The sequence below is a fragment of the Camelus bactrianus genome, chromosome 34, assembly GCF_048773025.1.
Source record: "Camelus bactrianus isolate YW-2024 breed Bactrian camel chromosome 34, ASM4877302v1, whole genome shotgun sequence".
Lineage (NCBI taxonomy): Eukaryota > Metazoa > Chordata > Mammalia > Artiodactyla > Camelidae > Camelus > Camelus bactrianus.
In genome coordinates, this window is record NC_133572.1 from 13,993,020 (window position 1) to 14,017,333 (window position 24,314).

Consider the following 24,314-nt stretch of genomic DNA (forward strand, 5'->3'; position numbering starts at 1 on the left):
CTTTCAGACTCAACAAATTCAAGTTATTTAGTAAAATAGAAAAAAAATCTTAAAATTCATATGGAACCATAAAGGACCCTAAATTGCCAAAACAATCTTGATAAAGAAGAATAAAGCTGGAGACCTCACACTTCTAATTTCAAAACACATTACAAAGCTAAAGTAATCAAAACAGTATGGTACTGGCATAGAGCTCAACATATAGATCAACTGAACAGAATCCAGAATCCAGAAATAAACCCATACATATACATGGAAATGATCTTTGACAGGGGTGCCAGGACTATATACAATAGGGAAAGGATAATCTCTTCAATGAATGATGATGGGAAGATTGCAAAAAAAGTGAAATTGGACCCTTCTCTTACACCAAACCAAAAATCAATGCAAAATGGATTAAAGACTTAAGCATAAGACCTGAAACTACATAAAATTCCTGGAAGAAAACTGAGGGGGAAAACTTTATAACAGTGGTCTTGGCAATGAGATATATATATATATATGTGTGTGTATATATATATATATATATATATATATTTTTTTTTTTTTTTTTGGATATGTGCACCAAAAGCACATACAGCAAATGCAAAAATAGACAAGTGGGAGAACATCAACCTAAAAACTTCCTGTGCAGCAAACAATCAACAGAGTGAAAGGTAACCAACCTATGGAATGAGAGAAAATATTTGCAAACCATATATTTGAAAAAGGCCTAATATCCAAAATATATAAGAAAATCCTACAATTCAATAGCAAAAAAATCCCAAATAATCCAATTTAAAAATGGGCAAAGGACTTAATAAATAGTATATCTCCAAAGGAGACATACAAATAGACAACAAGTATGTAAAAAGATGTTCGGCATCACTAATCATCAAGGAAATGCATTCAAACCTACAATAGATATCACCTGACACTTGGTAGAATGGCCATTATTAAAAAAAGATGACAACAAAATGAGTGCCAGCAGAGATATGAACCAAGGGAAATTGGAACCTTTGTACACTCTTGGTAGGATTGTAAAATGGTACAATCGCTATGGAAAATGGTATGGAAGTTCCTCAAAAATTAAAAGTAGAACAACATGATCCAGCAATCTCATTTCTGGGGATTTATTCAAAAGAACTGCAAACAGGATCTCAAAGAGATAATTGCACCATTATGTTATTTGCAGCATTATTGACAATAGTCAAGAAATAGAAACAATCTAAAAGTCCACAGATGAATAAATGGGTTAAAAAAAATGAGGTACATACAAACAATGGAATATTATTCACCCTTAAAACGAAGGGAATTCGATCACATGCCACAACATGGGCGAACTTGGAGGATATCACGTTGAGTGAAATAAACCAGTCACTAAAGGACAAATACTGCATGATTCACTTCTATAAAGTGTCCGAGGTAGTCAAACTCTTAGAAGCAGAAAGTACGATGGTGGTTGCCAGGAGCTGCTGGGGGTAGTGGGGAAATGGAGTGTTGCTGTTCAATAGGTACAGAGTTTCAGTCATGCAAGATGAAAAAATTCTAGAGATCTGCTGTACAGCAGTGTGCACACAGGTAACAGTGCAGCACCATACAGCTAAAACTGTATCCAGAGGCTAGATTTCATATTATGTGGCTTTTTACCACACACACACACACAAACCAAGTAATACAAATCATACTATGTTACATGATGCAACAGTATGCAACCATCAAAATTATGCTTACCAGGAATTTTAAAGACATGAAGAAAGGCATATAACATAACATTAATAGCATTATACAAAACTTGATATACAATATAGTATAAGCCATGTAAAAATATATTGTGCAAAATTGTGTATATCTATGTGTACACACATATATCCATGTATAATTTAGGGGTGTATGTTAAATATAGTAGATTAACTTTAAAATAATTTGCTCAAACATTAATATTTCCAGTCATTAGTTTTCATATTATGATTATCAGATATTTTCAGAATTTTTTCTCCTCCACTTTTATATACCTAAGTAACTTTAAAACAATTGATGTTAGGCTTATGATGATTTTTTTGGTCTTGAAAGAGATAAAAATGGGAACTACTGATTATAATAATTTGGTTTTGACAAGCTGGGGAAAAGGCAAGACCAAGAGAGAAAAGAAAAAAAGGAAAAACAAACAAACAAAACATCGCCAAAGATGTAGAAGAGCTATGATGGCTAAATTAGAAAGTAAAAAATAAAGTTGAAAAACGATACTTCATTCCTCCTAAATTCAATATCATTTTGTTTTAAAATTTCATTGTCTTTTAATAATTTTCTTTTCATTTCCTATTGAATAATCAGAAAAGATTGACTAGAAAAGAAAATGCAATCATGGTATTTGTTAAAGCAATGGCATGTATCTCTAATTCCTTTTCTGCTCAAAGACACACACACACACAAACACACACACATACGTTTTTTTAACTTGCAAACACATTATACACATTGTCTGGTCATCTTTTCATTTTGTCTTTCATTTTAAAAGGTACAATTTTGAAATCACATTTTACTTTATTGATTACATAAATTTATGCTGCACAGTCATATCACAAATCGTCTGTTTCTCCCTAGTTCTAAATATTTAAGTTACTTTCAAACTTCACTATTTTAAATTGCTCAGAGCAGTAAATACTTAGGAAGAAAAGCAAAAATAAGCTGAAAAAAATTCTGAAACAGATAAAGGTTTTAAGATATATAAAGACAAAGAAATTGCTAAGTAAGGCATTGTGAGTAAAATTTAAAGGTACTGGAAATATGTTTTGACTACTGTCATTTTGCTCAGTTGCTGTGTTGATTAAATTACTTTTAACCAAAGCATCTGGAGCTAACTTTACTGATAATTATTGCTAAGTAAAAGAGAATATCGGATTTTTCTTTATATATGTTAATATTTTATAGTTTAAAAAATGAGTATGTACTATAGGAAAAACATTCTTGCACATCTGTATTTCTGGGTAATGCATTCTTTTTGCTGCAATTGCCAATATAATTAAAAAAAATTTTCTCCCAAACTACTTATTGGTGGTTCAGAGGAATCCCATTTATATTTGCATATCCTATTATAGCTAAGAGAGACTTGGTTGAGCTGAAAAGAGAGATGAATTTCATGGGGCTTGTGCCCCACCCCTCAATTTCCCCTTCTTGGGGTATTTTTTTAATGAAAAATACAATGCTTATTTTCTTTTTTTATTTTGATGATACAAAATCATAAATCAATCTACAAGTGTAAATCCTGATTTAGCAGAGGCCTATCTTGTGTGTATTGTTTTTATATCAATTATTTCCCAAATATTGTTACTATATTTTTAATTTCCTTTTTGACAGAGTATTCATTTGCTTCTTCAGATTGGGCCCTTCTTTTTAAGCACAGGTTAGTAATTTTGATTTTTGTATGACTTGACATGTGTCCTGTTTTAACATTTATTATATTGTAATAAACTCAAGATACAATTAACGGTAAAAGAATCATTTGTATCTATATAAATACATAAGTTTTATATTCTTTTTTATGGCTAATTAGAATATTTTACATTATTTGGACTTTTTTTTTTTTTTACCACTTTGCCCCTTTTTCTTTCCTCCCCATCCCAACTTTTCATTTTTTCCATAAGAAGGTTTGTGTATTAGCTACCTCTTCTATATTTGTTTCAGACATACGGTTTTGGGTCAAGAAGGTACACCTTGGTTTAGCTATTATTACCACTGAGCACTGACTCAGAGGTGTGGGAGTGGGTAGAATCTCCTGCTGGTTTTGGTACAATGTCTCATATTTGTCATATGTATAAAAAAACCCTAGCACTGATCCTTAAGTAGTCCCATTTGTCACATTTCAGCATCCATGGTACTTTTAACCATTTGGATAAGATATTCAGTCAATTTTCTTTCTAATTTATAATACTGGATTCTAGAATCTGTGGTCCTAACGTGTTGACGAGAAGGAAGAATTACATCTTACCAAAGTCCAAATACATGAAATCCAATGTTTCGTCATTATTGCTAATGGCCTGACACTATCATAAAAGTTAATTAAATTAATTAAAGGGCAGTAGGCTTTGTCCTTTTTAAGCCACCAGGATTTTGCCTTGCTGTACTTAAAGCTCTTCTGGATGGCTATTAATTGGATTGCTTGATAATTTGTTACCTAGTAGTTACCTGGGCATCCTGGTTTATCTCACCAGGTGACGATTAATAGGGCTACATTCTAACCATCTTCCTTAAACAACTAGTGTTTCATTGAACTGTTTAGCAGTCTTCAGAGTTTTCATTTCCATCAGTCCTCCAAAATAATGGCCCATCTCCCCACATCTGCTCTGGTTTTAGGTGCCTTTGCAGACTTCATCACTGAGCCGCCAGCCACTTCTCATTCCTTGCTATTTTGCCCTCTCCTCGGGTCATGTTACTCAGGGTAGCTTTAAAATATACAATGAGAAGAAAAGGCGAGTAACATGAGCAGACCTAGTGGATTACAAAGGGCCAGAGAAAGTAGGTCCTTGGTATTCTCCTTACCCTTCCCCCAGAATCTCCTCTAGCCTCCGATAACACCTCTCCCAAGGAAAGAAGAGAGAAGCTTCCTTAGGCTAAGCAGAACCCAAAACCATAATTTATTTTAGATTTTGAAATCTCTTTACCGAACTAAGGTTTAAGCATTGGAACAATTCCCCTGAACTAAGTTAAGAAAGTCTTTTATCTTTCACTATCTAATAATAATAGCACCATCTCATTTAATAAATAGCTGATTATTATGAACCATTTCATTTAATCCAGATAAAAACTTAACAATAAGGGCTCAAATGAGCCCTTACTAGGACCAGGCATTATCCTGAAGAGTTGATAATCATCTATTTAAATCTTCCCAGCATCCCTGTTATGATCACTGTTTTTCAGTTGGGGAAACTGAGGTTAAAAGAGATTAAATAAATTGCTCAAATTCTATAGCAGAACTGCCTGATTACAAACTCGGATCCTTTTCATCCATTTCATGATCTCTCCAGCCTCTGTATAACGTGCTTTAATGAGCTAGAAAGCAAAGCTTCATCCTTTGGAGCAGGATAGAGTAGAATCTGAAGCTGGAGAGAGTGGCCCTTTCCTGGTGTGTGTTTTCCATACGCTGTAGGCAGACAAGTAGTAGGCATTAGCCCTTTGTAGTTTGCGTGCAGACACAATTGCTTAAAATCCTTCTTTCCAACTATGAAAGTACTGTTTCAAACACTTCTTACGGAGGACCGAATACAGATGAGAATACAGATATCAAATGTTTAACTTGGGAATTGGTGTTTAAGATATTAGATGCACTTGGGGAGAAGTTGGAATGATAGTAAAACAATATAGAGTCAATATACCTTAGGAGTCTGAAAAAATTGCTTTAAACTATAATGTAGAACATATTTAGCCTGTCGCCCATTTTATTAATCAACAAATAATTTTTCAGTGCCTATTCAATGCCAATCATCAGCTAAGTCCTGGAAAAACAGATTAGAAAAAAAAACCCCACAGGATTTAAGTAAGCTAAATATCTTGTTTTTTCACTTTTAAAGTGATGCTTTTTGCCACTGATTGATATAGAATTTAAGGTGAAATATTAATCAGCACTTGTGAACTTTTAATTAACACTACTTAAATAATAACAAAAGCTGCTAAACTAATTTCAACAAGTTCTACAAAAATATGATCTCAACATATTTTAAGTAATCTCCTTTCCCCCACTGAAGTAAAATATCACCTTTATTACATACAATTACCCATTTATATACATGATTTTTCTTTATTTTTGATCTGCTTATTCCTGTGCTAACCTCACAATTTGTGGCTTTATAATATTATTCAATGTTTGCGAAAGTGCATCCCCTTTCATTAACCATATGAGTATCTTTAAAAAGTTATTATACGTAATAGAGTTATAATCTGATTCTAGGAATAGGAAAGAGGCAAGCTAGAATATGCACTGACAGACATGTTTTATAGAGTTAAACATTTATTACTGTTAAAACTGAGCACACATATAAGTAACACAGCCGTTCTTAGCTGTTTAATGTGGTCGTTGTGGTAGCTTTATAGATGGCCAGCTCCCTTAGGCTGTCTTAAAGCTGTGACGTGCAGGAGATGCAGCTTTGCTTTTATGAAGCATCTGAAAATCTAAACACGTAGATATGCTTCCTTTTTCTTTTCTTTTCTTTTTTCTTTTTTTTTTAGAGAGGGAGCAGAGGAACAGAGCATGCATGTCTTTGAGCGTCAGAGATCACAGATGTTTGGGGTTTCTGAATTTTTAGTTCTCTCTGCAATGACGTTAACTAACCCCAATTCTCTGTTAGGCATATAAGAGTGATTTCATTTGAAACATGTTTTCAATTTGGTGGTTTATCTGGCTATTAGATGTGCCCGCATCATCTTATTTCACAGAATATTTTCTTCAGCAAATTCTTTTTGTTATTATTCTGGTAACTGAAGTTAACTCCATTGTAATTAATAGATTTATGATTAGAACTTCTGGATTTATAGACAGTGATCCTTTTATTCCCTTATACAGAATGCTTATTATATAGCAAGTTATAAACGTTTCACTAGTCTTTTACGTGTGGCACAAACTTTATGACTTAATTCCACAATGTGGGTGGCACAGGGCAGAATTTGTTAGGTGTTCTAACAGATGTATGAAAGGGAAAGTAAACTTAGACTAGGAAAACCCAGGTAAGTTCCATGAAGATGATTGCTGGAGAGTAAAGCTCTGAAGAATGAGTGTGATTTCAAGAAGAGATAGGAGGCAGGTCTTTCAAGTTGTCTGAAGGCCCTAATGTCGTGCCAAAAACAGGAAGGGGACTAAAATGTGTTAGACACCTTTTATTGCTGGTGTACCTTCATGACTATCTGATATCCTCTAAACATGTTGCAAAGGGCTGGACAGTTTTAACGATGTCTTGTAGCTAAGGATTTGTTCCAAAGCTCAAGATAATTTATGAGTTGGCCTAAGGCCTAGGAAGGGGTTGGAGGCTGGAAAGTTCAGCATGATCAGAGTATTCTGTGGTGGTCGGCTAATATGACCCCTGGCTGAGGGCTATTCTTATGTGAGACTGACAGTTTCAGGAGCAAACTGGGTGAACTTAAGCATTTATTTATTGAGAACCTTTTATTTTCTGGGCACTATGCTAGGCAGCAGAAATGAGGCAATAGACAAGATGGGCTGTGGCTTTGTTCTCCTGGGGCTAACACTGTAATACAAAAGGTAGCTGCTGAAAAAAATAAATACATTGATTTCAAAATCAATTACACAGTGATAAGTGATCTACATTAAAAAACAAAACAAAACAGGTTATTGTGATAAGGGAAGCAATAGAAAGGCCTCTGTGAGAACAACTTTTGAGGAAGGTCTGAATGTTAGGGGATACATGGAGAGCATTCAGTGGGCAGAAATCACAAGGAAGGAAAAAAAACTATTAGAAATGGAATAGAAATAAAGACAATCGGAGAGAGAAGAGGCAGAGAAGTTAGCTGTTTGCAAACTACCAGAGGTATTATTGCCGGTGGATCCTCAAAGCTACTGCTCGATTTCTGACTTCTAGACTTCTGACACTGCTGTCTCCTGAATGTATGCATAAGTAGATGTATGTATTCCACCTGCCATTGTTATTCTGTAGTAGGATATTTCTTCCTATCTGTCTACTTATCTATTGATCATCCATCAACCGTCTATCCAATTATTTGCCTATTGAGGAACAGCTAGGTTCTTGCCGGTTTTAAGCTATTATGAAAAATACTGTATTGTACATTCTTGTACACGCTTTCTCATGTACATGTGTGGGATTTCTGTATATACTTGGAATTGAAACTGATGGATGGTAAAGAATGCCAATCTTCAGCTTTATTAAATACTGCAAAATTGATCTCCATGGTTCTATTGTTTTAAATAAATTCACCTTCCTACCAGTAATGTACACTTGGCACTATGAGAATTAAAAAATGTTCCCAATCTAATGGATGAATATAAAATGCTGTCTAATTGTTGTTTTCATTTGCATTGCCTTGATGATTAGTTAGAGGAGATATGTTTTCATAAGCTTTTTTTTTCTGTTTGGATTTCCTCTTCTGGAACTTAATATTCTATGCCCAGTATCTATTGGGTGAATTGGCTTTCTTATTGATCAGCGGTGTTCTGAATACTAATTTTTTTATTATATGTCACACATTATCTTTTTTCTTTTTTATGGCTTGTTATTTAATTTCATGAAGTTTTAAATTTTAATGTTTTCCAATTTGTCAGTCCTTTTCCTTTATGGTGTGCACTTTATGAGTTTTCTTTAGGAAATCTTTCCTTAACTTGCAATCATAGAAACTTGATCCTGTATTTTCTTTCTTTTTTTTACCCCATTTTTTTACATTTTTTGAGTAACTACTGTCTTAGTTTACATTAGGGTTCACTCTTTGTGTTGTACAGTTTTATGGGTTTTGAAAAGTTCATAATGTCATGTGCCCACCATTACTGTATCATACAGAATAGTTTCACTGCTCTAACATTCCCTGTGCCCCATCTATGCATCCTTCCTTCTGGCCGAACTCTTGGTAACCACTGATCTTTTTACTGTCTATTATTGTTTTGTTTTCCCCAGAATGTCACATAGTTGGAATCATAAAATATATAGCCTTTTCAGATTGAGTGCCTTAACCTAACAATATGCATTTAAGGTTCCTCCATGTTTTTTTTTTTCCTGGATTGATCCATTTCTTTTTATTGCTGAATGAAATGCCATTGTATAGATATACCACAGTGGTTTTTAAAAATTTTGTTTCATTTTACCTATTCGCCTATTGATGAATATCTTGGTTGTTTCCAAGTTTTGGCAATTATGGATAGAGGTGCTATAAACATTCATGTGCAGGTTTTTGTGGGGATATAAGTTTTCAACTTTTTGGGGTAAATATCAAGGAGCACGATTACTGAATCATATGCTAAGACTATGTTTAGTTTGTAAGAATCTGCCAGACTCTCTTCCAAAGTGGCTGTACCATTTTACATCCCACCAGTGATGAATGAAAGTTCCTCTTTCTCCACATCTTCACCAGCAATTACTGTCTGTATTTTGGATATTAGCCATTCTATTAGGCATGTAGTGGTATCTCATTGTTGTTTTAAGTCACAATTACCTAATGACATGATGTTGAACATGTCTTCACAAACTTGTTTGAAGTCTTTATATCTTCTTGATAAGGTGGCTCTTCTGGTCCTTTGCCCATTTTTAAATCGCTCATTTTCTTTAAAGAGTTATTTGCATATTTGGGTACAAGCCTTTTATCAGATATGTGTTATACAAATATCTTCTTCCAGTCTGTGTCTTGACTTTTCATTCTCTTAACACAGAGAAATTTTTCACAGAAGTTTTTAAGTTTAATAAAGTCTGTAAGCAGATAAAATAGGAGGTCCTCAGAGAAAGAAAACCAGGTATGGTTTCTTGATGTAAGAGAAGCCACTTTTAGCCTAAATCATTTTGTGATCTAAGCTTGGCCACAATGTTGCCCTAGAAAAAGTCTCAGTAATTATTGGTCTTAAGGGGACAAAGGAATGCAGGAACAGAGGAAAAGCAGTTAGGAAACAACAGTGCAGGTATAAAACAGAGCCCTAATTCCTCCTCAAGGGATATACATAACATGATACATGTCTTTGAGTTGTCCTGCAGGAACTAAGGCCCCCCTCCCAGGTGGAGTATGCTAACAACATGCTAAGACCCCAAACTAGTCAGAACCTGAGGAATGAAGATGTTGACCTTTTCTGACCTTCATGACTTCACTCAACTAAAGCTTGGACTCTGTTGATCTTTGCCCCAATTTGATGATGAATTCTCGGCTCAAGCCCCTTCATGAATAGGCATATACCTTTAGCTTAAAACTTCTCCAATTTTGCTGTTCGAGGAGACACTGCTTTGGGAAAGATCTCCAGTGTTCTCCTTACTTGCTGCAAGTAATAAATCCTCCTCCAACTCTTTGCCTTGGCTGTGCCTTTTGTCTTGACACCAACCAAAGAGTAAACTCAGTTTTTGGTAACAGCAGGATCAAAAAATTTTCCCAAATAGCAATTGTTCCAGTACCATTTATTGACTAGCCCATCATTTCCTCACTAACTTTTAATACCATTTTTGTCTTAGTCAAAGATCTCATATATTTGTAAGTCTCTTTCTGGAATCTTTATTATGTTCTACTGATCTATTTACCCATTCCTAAACTGTTTATATAATAAATCTTGGTAGGATGGGTTCTCTCAACTTATTCTCCAAATCTGCCTCCCCCAGAAAGAATTATAGCAGTTTTTCTTTGATCTTAAGTTTTGGTATGAATTTTAATGTCAACAAGTTCTGTGAAAAAACCCAGTTGAGATTTAATTGTAATTGCACTATACTTACTGATTAGTTCAGTGAAAACAGATCCTTATAATAACTATCTTTTCTTATTTTTGAATATGGTTCATTTCTCCATTAATATAATTTCACCTATAAAGGTCTTACACATCTTTCATTAGTTTTATTCTTAGGTACATAATAGTTTTTTTTTTTCAATTAATAGACACTTCTTTAAAATTATGGACCTGTGCAGTTCCCAAAGTAATTTTTGTAATCTGTTCTTAAATCATTTTACAACTCAAAACATAGTTTCAAAATTCTTAAAATGCCAACTGTTTAATAAAAAATACAAATTATTCAAAAATAAGAGATACTACCTAAAATGTGAAATTTAGTATACTGCTTATTTCTCCCCAAATTGGAAGGCATGCATAATTTACTGTTTCTTGTAGTATATGATTTAAAACTGAAAAGATTCAGTCTGGAAAATGTTGAATCAACTTTCTTGCCGTCTATAAAACTATTTTCTTCTCCTTTCCAGTTTAAGTTCACCTTTATTGGTAGTGAGCTGCTTATTTTGCGATTTGATTTACAAAGGTAAGTAGGTTCTTTCTGAACAATCAGAATGTAAACTGATGCTAATGAGGTAATTAAACATTTTGAATGCAAATTAACCTGAGTCCAGTTACTGATTTAATTTACCACTAACAAAACGTTTTCACCATTTACCAAGCGCTGCAGGGAAGAAAGGTTGAGGTTAGATCTCAACCCATCTTCCTGAATCATAAGGAAAATTAAGAGGTCTCAGTAAATCACTTGTGGATTACCCAGTTTCGTAGTCCCCTAGCAGGGCAAATAGCTGCTGCATGGCAGTGAGACTAATGTACGAAGGTAGCCGTTTTAAGGTCTACTCAGGGATACCCTGAAATAGGCATGAAGCTGCTCTAGCGCTAAGCCCCCAAACTACTTCCTTTTCATCTTCTGCCCAGACTATAACCTGTTTTTCCCGACTCTGTATAATTCCAGTATGGTCAAACATCTGACCTTAAAAATAAATGTTTAAGTGCCCAAATATCTTAACTGTCCCAAAAAACCTGCTGACGGGAATTTAGTTGCCAACCCACCCAACCATATGGTCCCCAGTACACAGCAGCACCGGGATGAAGGCGACCCAGTTAACCAGCTTGCCCAGCCCCAGGCCAAATTCAGAGGCTGATCCCAAGGTTAGTTTAGGACGTGTCCCTTGCTTTCCAGACAAACTCAGCCCTACTTCAAACCCAGACCCCGAAACCCTCCTGATCAGGTGAGCTAAAGCTGCAATGCCTTTCGTTCGGGTCTAGGCAGGGCTCCGGCTCATTCCGGAGGGGGAGCCCCGCGTTTTTCAGACTAGCAGCGGGCACAGCATCCCCCGTAACGGCCGGGTAGCGAGCTCGGCGCACCAGGCCCGTCACGCCCGGGCCTAGAAAGTCGGCCTTGGCCCCTGACGCAGCGGAGGCCCCGCCCCGCGCGTGACGCCAGCGTCAGGCCAGTCCCGGCATGCTCCGCGCCCGCCGGCGGCCGAGCGCAGAGGAGAGGAATTTTCCTCGTGAGCAGCCCAGGCTCAGTTCAGCCGCTGTCCAGACGTGGGTCGGCGCGACTGCCGCCTCCAGCCGTTCCCCTACCGCTCGCCCGTCCGCCTGAACGCCCCCAGCCCTCCCGCGAGGGCGCCCCGGGACGGAAGGATCCAGCAGCCTGTCGGCGCCCGCCGTTCTCGTGGTCGCCGTCGCCGTCGTCGTTGTGATAGTCTCTGCCGTCGTCTGGGCCATGGCCAATTACATCCACGTCCCGCCCGGCTCCCCGGAGGTCCCCAAGCTGGACGTCACGGTTCAGGACCAGGAGGAGCAGCGCTGCCGGGAGGGGGCCCTGAGCCTCCTGCAACACCTGCGGCCGCACTGGGACCCTCAGGAGGTGACCCTGCAGGTAACGCCCACACCTCAGCCCCCCAGTCTCTCCCGACCTTGACGCGGCCCTGGGGGTGCTCACCGTCCCTTCTCGTCCGCCTTGGCCCGGGAGGACCCACGGGAGCGTCTTCTGCCTCCGTTCTTTGGGGAGTGACCCTGTATTTCCTTCATCACATCTAGGAAGGTCACTCCCCCTTCCTTCACATTTGCTTACTGAGGTTGTCCTGGGGGCCGATTTTCTCTTTCCCGAAGGGGCTACATTAGTGACGCACCGATTCCACCTTGGGAAGGTTCCTGTTGATAGTTGCCCCTCCTCCCCCTCCCCTCTCCCTTCCAATTGCAAAACGGACCTTTTCCACTCCCCTTGCAAGGGGGTCCTCGCCCATCGGCCCAAGTCACCATCTCCTCCCCTTTCACAAATAATGCAGTAATTAATCCTCTCTGATCTTTTCCTTCCCCTCCCATCCCCTCCCCCGTTGGTGCACTCCCACTGATGCTCACCCTGCGTTTTATCTTCTCAAATCCTGGGATTGGCGAGAACACTTGATTCCAAAGTAACGACCATGGTCATCGTGCGTTACTCGAGTGGGTTCTTAGGTAGCCCCACACACATTATTTTACTTATATCGGTATTTCTGAAAAATTTTAAGTCATGTTGGTAAAACCAGCAGTATCTGGTGTTAGAATGATCAGTGGCTTCTGAATATTTCCTTTTCTTGAGCCACAGATAGACAAAAATTAGTGGGGGGAGTCCTTAAGAACATAGGCGTTTTCCAATAGCTTATTTCTAATAAGTGACGATTTAGTATACATGAAATTTATTTTGAATACTGATTTGTTTTTAACTTTCGCAGTTTCAGTTACTGTAGACAAAAATGAACCTCCTTTTCCCTTGCAAACACAGAGTAATTTCAAAGGCTGGCATATTTGAGGTTTGTTTCAAATCTGAGCAATAATGTAAGAATATTTCACTTGAAGTAGCCAAGTTATCTGCCTTGTTTGCTGACTGATTAATTTAAACATTGTTAATTGACTTAACAGTGTATCAGATTCTTTGCTAAAGTAGTCACCTATACAAAAATGAATAAAACATGAGCAGTGCCCCAGGGCCCAGAACAGTTCCTGACACTTCAAGCTTTCTTGAATATTGGCTTCAGTTCTTACCACCTAGAAGAGTTTTGAGCAGATTAAAAGGACCCGTATGTTTTGGAAAAAAGTTGTTCAACAAAAATTTTGAAAATTGAAGGAAGTGTTTGTTAGCCAAGTATGTAAGACATAGTGAATCCAAAGTGATTTTCATGTGCAGTTTAAAAAAAATTATTTTCTTTAATTAAGGAACATTAGTTTAATTGAAACTTCCAAGTTGAAATTCTAGACTCCTTTAGTTTATTGTTCATTAACTTATTTGTAGTTTATTATAGATTTTTATATTTATTAAAATGATTTATATTCTAGCAGTCATTTGTAAGTTAAACAGATATTAATTAAAGGCATTGCTACTTCCTGGAACACTCTGGTACTGGCAAACCATATTACTTTTTTTGTGTGTGTGGGGGAAGTCACTAAGTCTATTTATTTATTTATTATTAGTTTTTTTTTTTTTTTCAAATGGAGGTACTGGGGATTGAACCCAGGCGCTCGTGCACGCCAAGCATGCACTTGAGCTATACCCTCCCCTCTCCCATATTACTTTTAAAGCAGAGACTTTAGAGTTTGAAGCTTTGAAGCCTGGAATTTCAGATGATGCGTATGTTTGTAGAATAGTAGCAAATAGCAATCCAGAGGTACTGAGGGCCAGGTTGTGGGTTAGGTGATCTATATTTTTTATCATTTAATTGCTCAAAAAACAGTTGTAAGTAGGTACTACCTTTTTTTTTTTTTTTGGTGAAACTCAGTGAAGTAAAGCCAGGATATATGTAAAAAAAGGGATAAAATGTGGTAACATTGAACTGTTTTTGATTGTTGGAAAGTACTTGGGGTTGAGTCTTGTCTGATATGTGTGTAGCAGCTTTTGACTTTTAAGACCTTTGGACTCATTATCCAAACTTCTGATATACTTATTTTTAAGTGAAGGTAAATACTACCATTTATTTTGCACTTAGGATGATTGTTATTTAGAAATACAATCCCTTCACGAGCAAGCAAAGCTTTTGGTCTGGAAGCTGGGACAACTACTAAGCTTAATTGATGATTATTCATCTCTCAGTTTAGTAGATCTGTCTCTCACATTCTAGGTCATTATAAACTCTGCTTTTGTGATGATTTATTCAGGATTTCTTTAGTAAATGTCAATGGGAATACTTTCTTTTGAGCTTTGCTTTTATTTCCTTTGAGGTATAAAAATATAAAAGTCATATCTCACTTCAGAAGGGGAAGGGATGTACCATACGGTCAACAGATTAAACCAGGTGTCAGTAATATAGCCTATATTTTAAAAAGATTTTTTTTCTAAAATTCTTATGTGATTTAAAATACGCTTTAAACATACCTTAGAGGCTTACTCTAGTAATAACTTATTTTACCTGGCACTCATTCCTGCCAGCTGAATTATTCAGAGCAAATTGGAAAATCCAGAAGCAAGCAAAAAAGACGTAAGTGCATTCAAAATGAGAGCGGGCCCAGTCTTTGCTCAAAACTTATGGACACAGGGAATAATATATCTCATTTTAGATAAGGTCTTAACAAGCTTAATTTTTTTCCCCTATCTAGATGAGAATAAAGGAATACGATATGAAAGGAGTGGTTAGCTTTGCGGAGCGTAGCATCTGAGGATAGGCAGAGCAGATCTAAAGCAATACCAGTCGCAATGTTTTTTATTTAGCAATGTTTTACTGTTTGTGAAGAAAGCACTTTCACATACGTTTCTCTCAACAATCCTGCGAGCTAGATGAAGACAGTTAATGTGTATTTTATAGTTAATGAAACTGAACTTGTAGTTTGTAGTGCCAAATGAGAACTCATCTCATGAATTATTGCTCTTTGACTAAAAAAAGTTTATGTTCCTTTATTATGATCAAGACAGAAAAGCCATTTCTGTGCAAGATTAATTTCTTAAAAATTACAGCTTTGGCTCATAGGAAGATTTTCCCTTGGACATAAATTTGCATTACTTTTTCTACATGTGACATTTTAGAAAAGGAATTCACTTAACTTTCTTTTAAGACGGTTAGTATCTAATAGTAAAGTATTTGAGTGGGTGTTAGGCCCTAAGACTACTTGACTACAGCTAAGAGACGTGTGTATGATAATGTCTGAGAGGCTCCCATGTATTTTGATAACATGTGACCAAAAAGTCAGGAGCCTGACGTGCTAGTTCATTTTCAGGTATTGACAGCTGTGTGACTTAGACTGAGCAAACCGCTTCACTTCTCCCTGGGGCCTCAGCATGATGTAGTGGAAAGAGGATGGGTTTTGAATCCTGATTCCAGCCATTTGTCACCTTTGATAAGTTTAAAAATCTCTATAAAGCGGAATTACTATGGAGGGGGAGGAGGGTATACTCAAGTGGTAGAGCGAGCGCATGCTCAGCATGCGTGAGGTCCTGGGTTCAATCCCAGTACTTTCTCTAAAAACAAACAAATAAATGAATAGACCTAATTATACCAGCCCCCAACTAAAAAAATGGAATTGCTGTCTACCTTGGAAAATAGTAGATCAGTAGAGAATAGTAGACTTTAACTACTATACTACTAACAGTAATATTACTACCAGTACTAGTTTTACTACTTTACTATTAATCGTAGAATATCAGGAAAATTCAATGAAATACATAAATTTGTACATAGTATGTTTTAGTACTACATGCCTCCATCTCTCAGCTCCAGCTTCCTCTTGGCTCTCCCCTCACCATTTGTAAGAGGAAAATTGATCTCAAAGAATTCTAAGCTCCTAAAATTTAGTAATCTTAACAGGTGTTTTTTGTACTAGGCATAACTAATTTTCAGCAGCCTTGCTTTGTATGACTAACTATAGCAGAAGGTAGGTGTGGGAGAATGGAGGAGGGAAGGCTTCATACAAGAGACGGTACCTGAACTGAGCTTGGAAGGAAAGATAGATGGAATGGGGAAGTATTTCTGGGCAAAGAAAAACTGCTTTCACAAAGCTAGACTATGAGTATCTTGGGCAGAATGGTGTGCGAACAAGAAAAGAAGTAGGAGTGATTTTCAGAAAAGTGATTGGTTAGGTATGAAGGTTCTACACCTCATTAAAGAGGTGGTATTTTATTATCTAGGACACAATGGGAAGCTGTTGAATGTTTTTAAGCAAGTAAGTTATATCATGTATTTTTTAGAGATGGGCAGGTTACAATGTAGGCAGCATCTATTGAAGGGAATGTTTTGAATTGGGGAATAAGTGATCCCTTGGGAAGGACATTGGTTTTAACACTGGCAGTTACCACCTACTGAGGATGCTAAATCCGTATATGGGTTAAAACCACTACAGTTTAAAAAGGTGACTTAGAATAAGATGTGATAGGATAGATTAGAGAGCATTGCAAGTAATAAGATAAGCATTATCTTGTGAAGCTTGTTTTAGTTTTATATAAAAGTATGTATGTACTGAATTAGATGATAAATATATTTTTCTGTATATTGCATTAAAAACATTTGTGAAAGACAACCTAGGAGAGACTGTTGGTACAGAAAAGAGATGCTGGGATCCAAATTAGGACAGTGGCCTTGAAGATGGAAATAAGGTATAGATTTGACATTTCAGAAAAATAAATGTGCAGGACTTGTTAATTGCTTGCCGGTGAGGGAGAAAGCGGGCAGCTTAAGGGTTTGTGTGTGTCTGTGGGTGACAAAGATAGGAAAGTAATAAAAGAACTACATTTAAGGAATCAGGTTATATTTCTCATGATTTTGTCTTAATAGGAATTACTTTAGTTAACAGATGGGCTATAAATAGATAAATTTCTATCACCCTTTTAAAAATTGTGAGATACAACAAACATATAGAAAAATGCATGAAACATTAATTATTGTGGAACAAATACCTTTGTAACCCCAGCCCAGGAAAAGAAAGAAGATATTACCAGCAACCCAGAAAATCTCCCATTTCACTTCCTTCTCCTAACTTCTCTCTGCATCTACCGGTAATCACAATAGCAGTTAAAAAAAAAAAAAATTAAGTTAACAAAACAGGATATTTTGAATTAGTCACTTTTTCCAGTATTCTGAGAAAATAATACACTAAATACTGTGTCAGTACTCTGGGAAAATAATATAGTAAGTGTGTGAAGTTTTTGATAAGGGGCTATATATGGACACGAAGTAACTTAGTTTTATTGAAAAGATGTACCAACCACAATGTTAAACCTTTGAACAGGAAAAATGACCCCACTTCCTATTCATATTTTATTGAAGAAATCAACTGTTTTATTTCATTACATTCGACTTGTCCCTGAAATATTTTACATAATTGTAATTGACCCATATGTACAATTTTGTATTCCTTTTTTTATGTAGCCTTTCATAAACATTTTTCCATGTTTGTATGGGATTGACCACAATTTTTGAAAGCTACATATTATTTGGTCATGTTAAACATCGCGTGACTTAATTATTTTTAAAATGAGGTTTTTAAAAATTTCTGAAGAGGGAGTATACAGAAGAAAATTAGAACTCATATTCTATATAAACCTGTTGATTTTGTTTAAAAAACTACAAATGATACATGCCCTTAGTAAAATATTTAAAACATAATCAAGGCTGTAAAATGAAGGGTAGGTAGAAAGTCCAACTCCCTCAACACCAAGTGATTCTCCCCGAATGTAATTTTGTGAACAGTTTCTTTTGAACTTATAAAAAATTATCAAATTATAGATTTACTAGCATACATTGTCTACCTGTGTTTATAAATATAGTAAATATAACTATTTCTTTTTTGTATACATAATTAATTTTATTCTATGATTTCATCATGAGTTATTTCGTTGTTTTGTGTTACAATTTATGTAGTTATCTACAAACTTGTGAAGAGCTTAATGTGTGTCAGGCACTGTTGTAAGCGCTTCTGTGTGTATGAACTCATTAATCCTCGTAAGAATCTATAAAGTAGATTCTGATATGCTGATACTAAACATGAGTTTAGTGAATGAAGCTCATACAGGTTAAGTGGCCTGCCTGAGGTTACAGATACATAGCTAGAATTTAAACTCAGGTCGTCTTGCTCTGTAGCTCATCTGCTGAATAGTACTGTCTTAAATACTTGACAAACTGAAAAGGAGATCCATGAGATTTGTACTAGTTTTTTCCCCTCCTTTGAGGTGGAATTTTATTTTTCTAGCATATACCTAATACAGTACACATATCTAGTATGTGCCTATTATATTTTAACTGTAGGTTTTGGAAAGTTCAGCACATTCAATTACTTGCTGGTTTATATATGTGGTGGAAACTACCAAGAGCAAAAAGCATCATCCATACATCTTTAAAGTCGGAAATCTCTATCAAGAGATCACCAGGAACATACCAATAGCTGAACAAATTGGGTTTATTACTCCCTGCAGTTAAGGAAGATTTATTCCATAGGGAGTGGTTTGACTCTCAGTGAGTGAGTGTTAGAAAGGACTTACAGGGTTTGGATTTGTCTGGTGATTTGGAAGAGGGTTCAAGGAAGCGAGGCTTTCCTCTGGATTGGGTGCTGTCAGGAAGGGAGGGGGGCAAGTCTATGACTGTGAGTAGTTTATCTTACCTAGAAGACTGGAGGAGTGAAGCAGGTCAAAGCTGCGACTGGAAGAGGAGCAGGAGTCTCTCATATTAGCCAGAATAGGGTGATGTCTGGTCATTTTTGTGGTTTGGAAAATTGTCGTAGTTTTGTCTATGTTCAGACATGATTACAGAGTGGTTTTGTTTTTGTCTTGATCCATTATGACCACAGAATGGCCTCCTCTGTTGTTGGTGTTTTGTGAAATTGCTTATGTTCAACAGAATCTCAAGGCCTTGCTGTGTGTGTCAGGTCAGTTCCTAGCTATTGGGCTCCTTTTGTTTCTCTCATGAGCTTAATTTTTTACACATGTAAACTAGATTCATTGCAGGAAAAAAAAGTAAGAAAACATACAGTAGCCGAAAGAAAGAAATTTAAACTACTTAAGAGAGAAACAAGAAAGCAAGAAATAAGATTTAAACTACCTAATATTTTTATTGGATATCTTTGCAGACATTTTAATTCATATTTATAGATAAAATATTTTTATAGATGAAGTTACATTATTCGTATATTTAGTTTTTCATCCCAGGGATTTATTGTTACTATCATTTCATTGCAAATACGTGACTGTGCAATAAAATATGTTAGTGTTATTGGAGTTGTGATCCTATGTCATTATTATAAATGTCTATACAGTGTTTAGTGATCTTATCCAGTAATATTATCCATTTCTAGTCCTTTTAAGTGCATATGTCTTTATGTGTATTTTTCTGTATGTACACATAAATGTACATTATAGCATGCACAATTAAGGAAATTTATTATTATAGGCAAGAGTGAGAGAATGCATTTGTTATAAGCTAGGTCAAGATGACATTAATATTCTACATGAATTCTAGTGTTTAAGTCCCTACTATTTGTTATGAGGGTATATAAAACATAGATTATGAGTCCTGGCATTTGAGGAGTATAGAGTGTCATTCATTATAAGCAGTTCAGAATGTTAGTTTCTCAAACTTTGTTACAGTAATTGAAATATTTTATCCCTACATGACATCTGAAGAAGTTACAGAAAAACATGTGTGAATTGATATGGCATTTTAATAAGAAATAACATGCTTTTACAGGACAGTAGCCATTGCTTTTTCTTTCTTTTTAAAAATGTTGCTCCTTTTATGTCTGATTACAGTCTTAAAAGACACTCACTGTAGACATGGTGGAAAAACAGGAAGAAAATTAAAATGACCTGTATTCCCATTAGCCAGAGATAATACTAATGTTATATGATGTTTGATATATATATGTAGACAGAGTAGATAAACAAGGTCCTAGTGTACAGCACAGGAAACTGTATTCAATGGCTTGTAGCAACCTGTAATGAAAAGGTATATATACCTGTATATGTATAACTAAATCACTATGCTGTACACCAGAAACTAATACAACACTGTAAATCAAAAATTAAAATTAAAAAATGTTTAGAAAAAGAAATAGCGTGCTCTTCAGCGTAGATCTTAATAAAATGATGATTGGAATTGAGTTTTAAGTGCATATGCTTCTTGCCAATGTCTTCCTACATATAATCTTTTTGAAATCTAGGCGGAAAGCAATGTTTGTATGTTTCTGCATATATGAAAAACAGACACTCAAAATAAGTTTTTTCACATTAGCTCATAAAATTTATCTGTATTAGGTGAATAAGGGTAACAGTCAAATCTGTATATAATAAAAAATATAAAAATTTGTTAGAGTTACATTAACTTTAGTAAATACTTTCTTTCAAATTTTACCTGAAGATCTAATCTGAAGCCTTTTCAGATGTCATTACAACAATCTTGTGAAAATAAAAATATTTACCCTCTTTCTCAAGCATTAGTTAAATGTGTTTACGGTTATAACTTACCCTCTGTGCACTATTCCTGGTCTTTCCTAGTTGCCTTGGGAAAAATGTCCTTAACTCTTGGTTTCACTTTTACCTCTTATCCCTTTATTCCACCTGAGAGCCTCCAAAAGCTCTGAATTATAATTGAGTAAATAGAAAGTTAGTTTTAGCGTCAAACTAGTGTAGAGGAAAACAAAAGTTGCACTTTTTGAATAGAGTTAGAGAATTAATATTACTAATGATCTGTTTATATTTTAGTATGTAATTTGTGCTCAAATCTAAAAAAGGACTTTAAGTACTTGACTTAAAGCTCTTGAAAAGTCCCCAAACTGCCTTTTAGAAAATATCAGAGAAATCTTTAGCTACTTCTCTGTGTTCCTCGAATTAAGGTTGTTCTTTTATTAGCTGTAGTTTTCAATTTTAAATTATAACCTGAATATTTAAAACAATGTCTAATGCGTATTACGTTAAGTAATCTTTGAAAATAACATTTAAAATATAGTTTTTTATAAATTGGAGATTTACTGTAAGTTATAGTACATTATATGTATGTATTTAAAATTGTGAACGTTATTAAGGACTTTATGTCACATACTGTGCTAGCAAGAAAGCCATTTTCCCTATCTTCAGAGACTTTCTAATCTATTAGACATAGGAGGGAGAGAGTGTGTATTGTGTACACACACACACACACACACACACACACGCCTACACATTTGTAATGATTCTGGTACAAAGCAGTGAGATACAATAGGTTTTTTAAAAAAATTTTCTTCTTCCAGCTTTACTGAGACATACAGCACTGTATACTTTTTTTTTTTTTTTTTGGTGGAGGGGGGAGATAATTAGGTTGTATTTATTTATTTAGCTATTTTAATGGAGGTATTGGGGATTTAACCCAGGGCCTCATGCTTGCTAGGCACACTCTTTACTACTGAGCTGTACCCTCCCTAGATTGTATAGAAATACTGGAGATTGAATAATTAATACTTTTAGATCAAAAAAGACAAAATGTTGTAGGAATTAAGGGTAATATATTAAACAGTAGCATTCCTTTTTGTTTAAATCGAGAATTAAAATAATAGCTATGTTAGGCAAAAGTATTTAAAAGTTGTGTTAAAAAGTAGGTATTTTCATTCATCTAGTATTTAATTATTTTTAGCTTATCTCCTATTCCTTAAAAGTAAGTAATTGTTTTTTCCCCATCTCTCTCTTTTTTTGGACAGCTTTTCACAGATGGAATCACAAATAAACTTATTGGCTGTTATGTGGGTAATACAATGGAGGATGTAGTCCTGGTGCGAATTTATGGCAATAAGACTGAACTATTGGTCGATCGAGATGAGGAAGTGAAGAGTTTCCGAGTGTTGCAGGCTCATGGCTGTGCACCACAGCTCTACTGTACCTTCAATAACGGACTGTGTTATGAATTTATACAGGGAGAGGCACTGGATCCAAAGCATGTCTGTAACCCTGCCATTTTCAGGTATATTTCTTTTTCTTAATAATTTTTCCTTTTGAAAAATGAGAGTATTAAGTGCACTAAGGAAATATTTTTCAAAACTGCCTTTTCTTCCTTTGAGCAGCTGTTTGGTTAACTTAGAAACTTCCTTTAGTTTGGGGTTTGTTTTGTCTTGTTTTTGCTAAAGAAGAAACATTCCATCTGCCATTCTTATAGCTAACTCTTTGCAAAAGAAAGGACTGTGAGCAGTGTTACCTGAGCCTGCTGCAGAGCGTCAAGGCTTCCCCTTCATTTTTTAAAGCAGTGCTTGAGTTAAAGCATTACATATTTCTTATTACTAAGTTTTGTTACTCAGCTGCTCATAGTTTGAGTTCTTGCTTATTAAGATTCTTTTCATTCTTTTAATGCTTCTTTGTTACTCTTTAAACTTTTAATTATTTAATTCAGAATACTATGTTTTCTGTAGAATAATGTCTTGCATATGCTTGATCATTTTTCTAAAATTGCTATCTTTTAAAACTCTCTTTCTGCTCTTGAAAACTTGTAAATGGGCTTGATTTGAAAACAACAAGTTCATTTGTAGTTTAAAAGTTCTCAATGATTTTGGTCTCAAGACCCTTTTACAACTCTAAAAGATTATTGAGGACCCAAAGAGCTTTTGTTTATATGAGTTATATTTATCAATATATACCATGTTAGATATTAAGGCAGATTTTTTATAATAAAAGATTATCAAGTGCATATTTTTTTAGCTGTTATGTGATGACATCATCACAGCAGTTCATGTAGCTTCTCAGAACTACACCGTATACTCATTAGAAAATGAGAGTGAAAAAAGTGAGTAATACTTTATGAAAATAGTTTTAACCTCATAAACCTCCTGAAAGGGACTAGGGTCTAGGGATCCTAGATTACATTTTGATACTTGCTGAGTTAACGCACTGGTAAAAACAGAATGGACTGGTATCATTTATTTATTTTAAACCTGTTTCAAATCGTATTTTAAGGTATTTTGGCATAGGAATCTACTTAAATCCTAGTTTTTAGTTGTCAGATATGGTCTCTTCTCTTACATGAGTGTGCTGTTTAGAATATGTTGAAGGATCCTGATTAATTTATGTTTGTTCTTTTGTGTTAGAATTTTTTTGTAGTCTTCAAGTTTGCATGTAAGTTATTTATTTATAAACCCTCAATCTTGTTCATTGTGGTTGAGAAATATCTATGTAACAGGATTAAAAATGAATAGATGCATAAATTACACCAAAGGAAAAGCTGGAATTAGATTCAATTACAAAAAAAATATATTCCATGATATTGTTAGAGAAGGGACATACGAGCTTCCTAGTAACTAAAGCAGGGAGGAAAATACTAGTTTTAAGAGTCAATGTCCAGAAGATTTAAGAAAAAAGTTGTTTAAGACTAATACTGTTTTCACTGGTGTAGCAGTCTTAGCTGACTTTATAAAAACCACGTTTTCATACATTCTACTTTGATATTCTTAAGCTCTCTTTAATATACTGAATTTAAGCTTTCAGTTGAACTGCTGGCAATGGTACTGTCTGCTGCTCAGAAGTTCATATTCATGAGGTTTTCAACTCATTTTACTATTACATGATGGAAACTGGATGTCTGGAGCAGTTTTTTCTCTTTCAGTGATGGTGGGAAGTTGTGGGATCAGGAGCCATGTGAGATTCTGTTTTAGGCGGTATAGCTCTGTCCCTAAGAGTACACTGTGGAGCCAGATTGCCTTACTCAGTTTTATGAACTGTGACTTTGGGCATACTACTTATATGTTTTCTGCCTTTATTTCCTCATCTAAACAATGGGATTAATAATAGTTTCTACCTCCAAGGTTGTTGTAAGGATGTAAAAAGCTTAGAACAGTTCCTGGCACATAATAAACAGTTAGCTTTTATAATTATTGTTTTTCTTAAGACTTTTCACACCGTTATCAACTTCTACAGAACTTCTAACAATTTGAACATTAACTGAAGAAAGTTTTAAAATGCTACTTAGGCAAATTATCATGGATATTACCAATCTATTGT

General features: G+C 35.5%; 1 protein-coding gene across 1 annotated transcript in view; it reads left to right on the top strand.

Moving 5' to 3' along the window:
• Positions 1-4,839: 4,839 nt before the first annotated feature.
• ETNK1 (ethanolamine kinase 1) overlaps positions 4,840-24,314 on the top strand; it is a 53,797-nt gene continuing 34,322 nt past the window's right edge. Inside the window, exons 1-2 of the mRNA XM_010946515.3 lie at positions 4,840-12,290; positions 22,031-22,290. Coding sequence (XP_010944817.1) covers positions 12,135-12,290; positions 22,031-22,290 — 416 coding nt within the window. The 5' untranslated portion in view covers positions 4,840-12,134. The remainder of the gene's footprint in view (positions 12,291-22,030; positions 22,291-24,314) is intronic.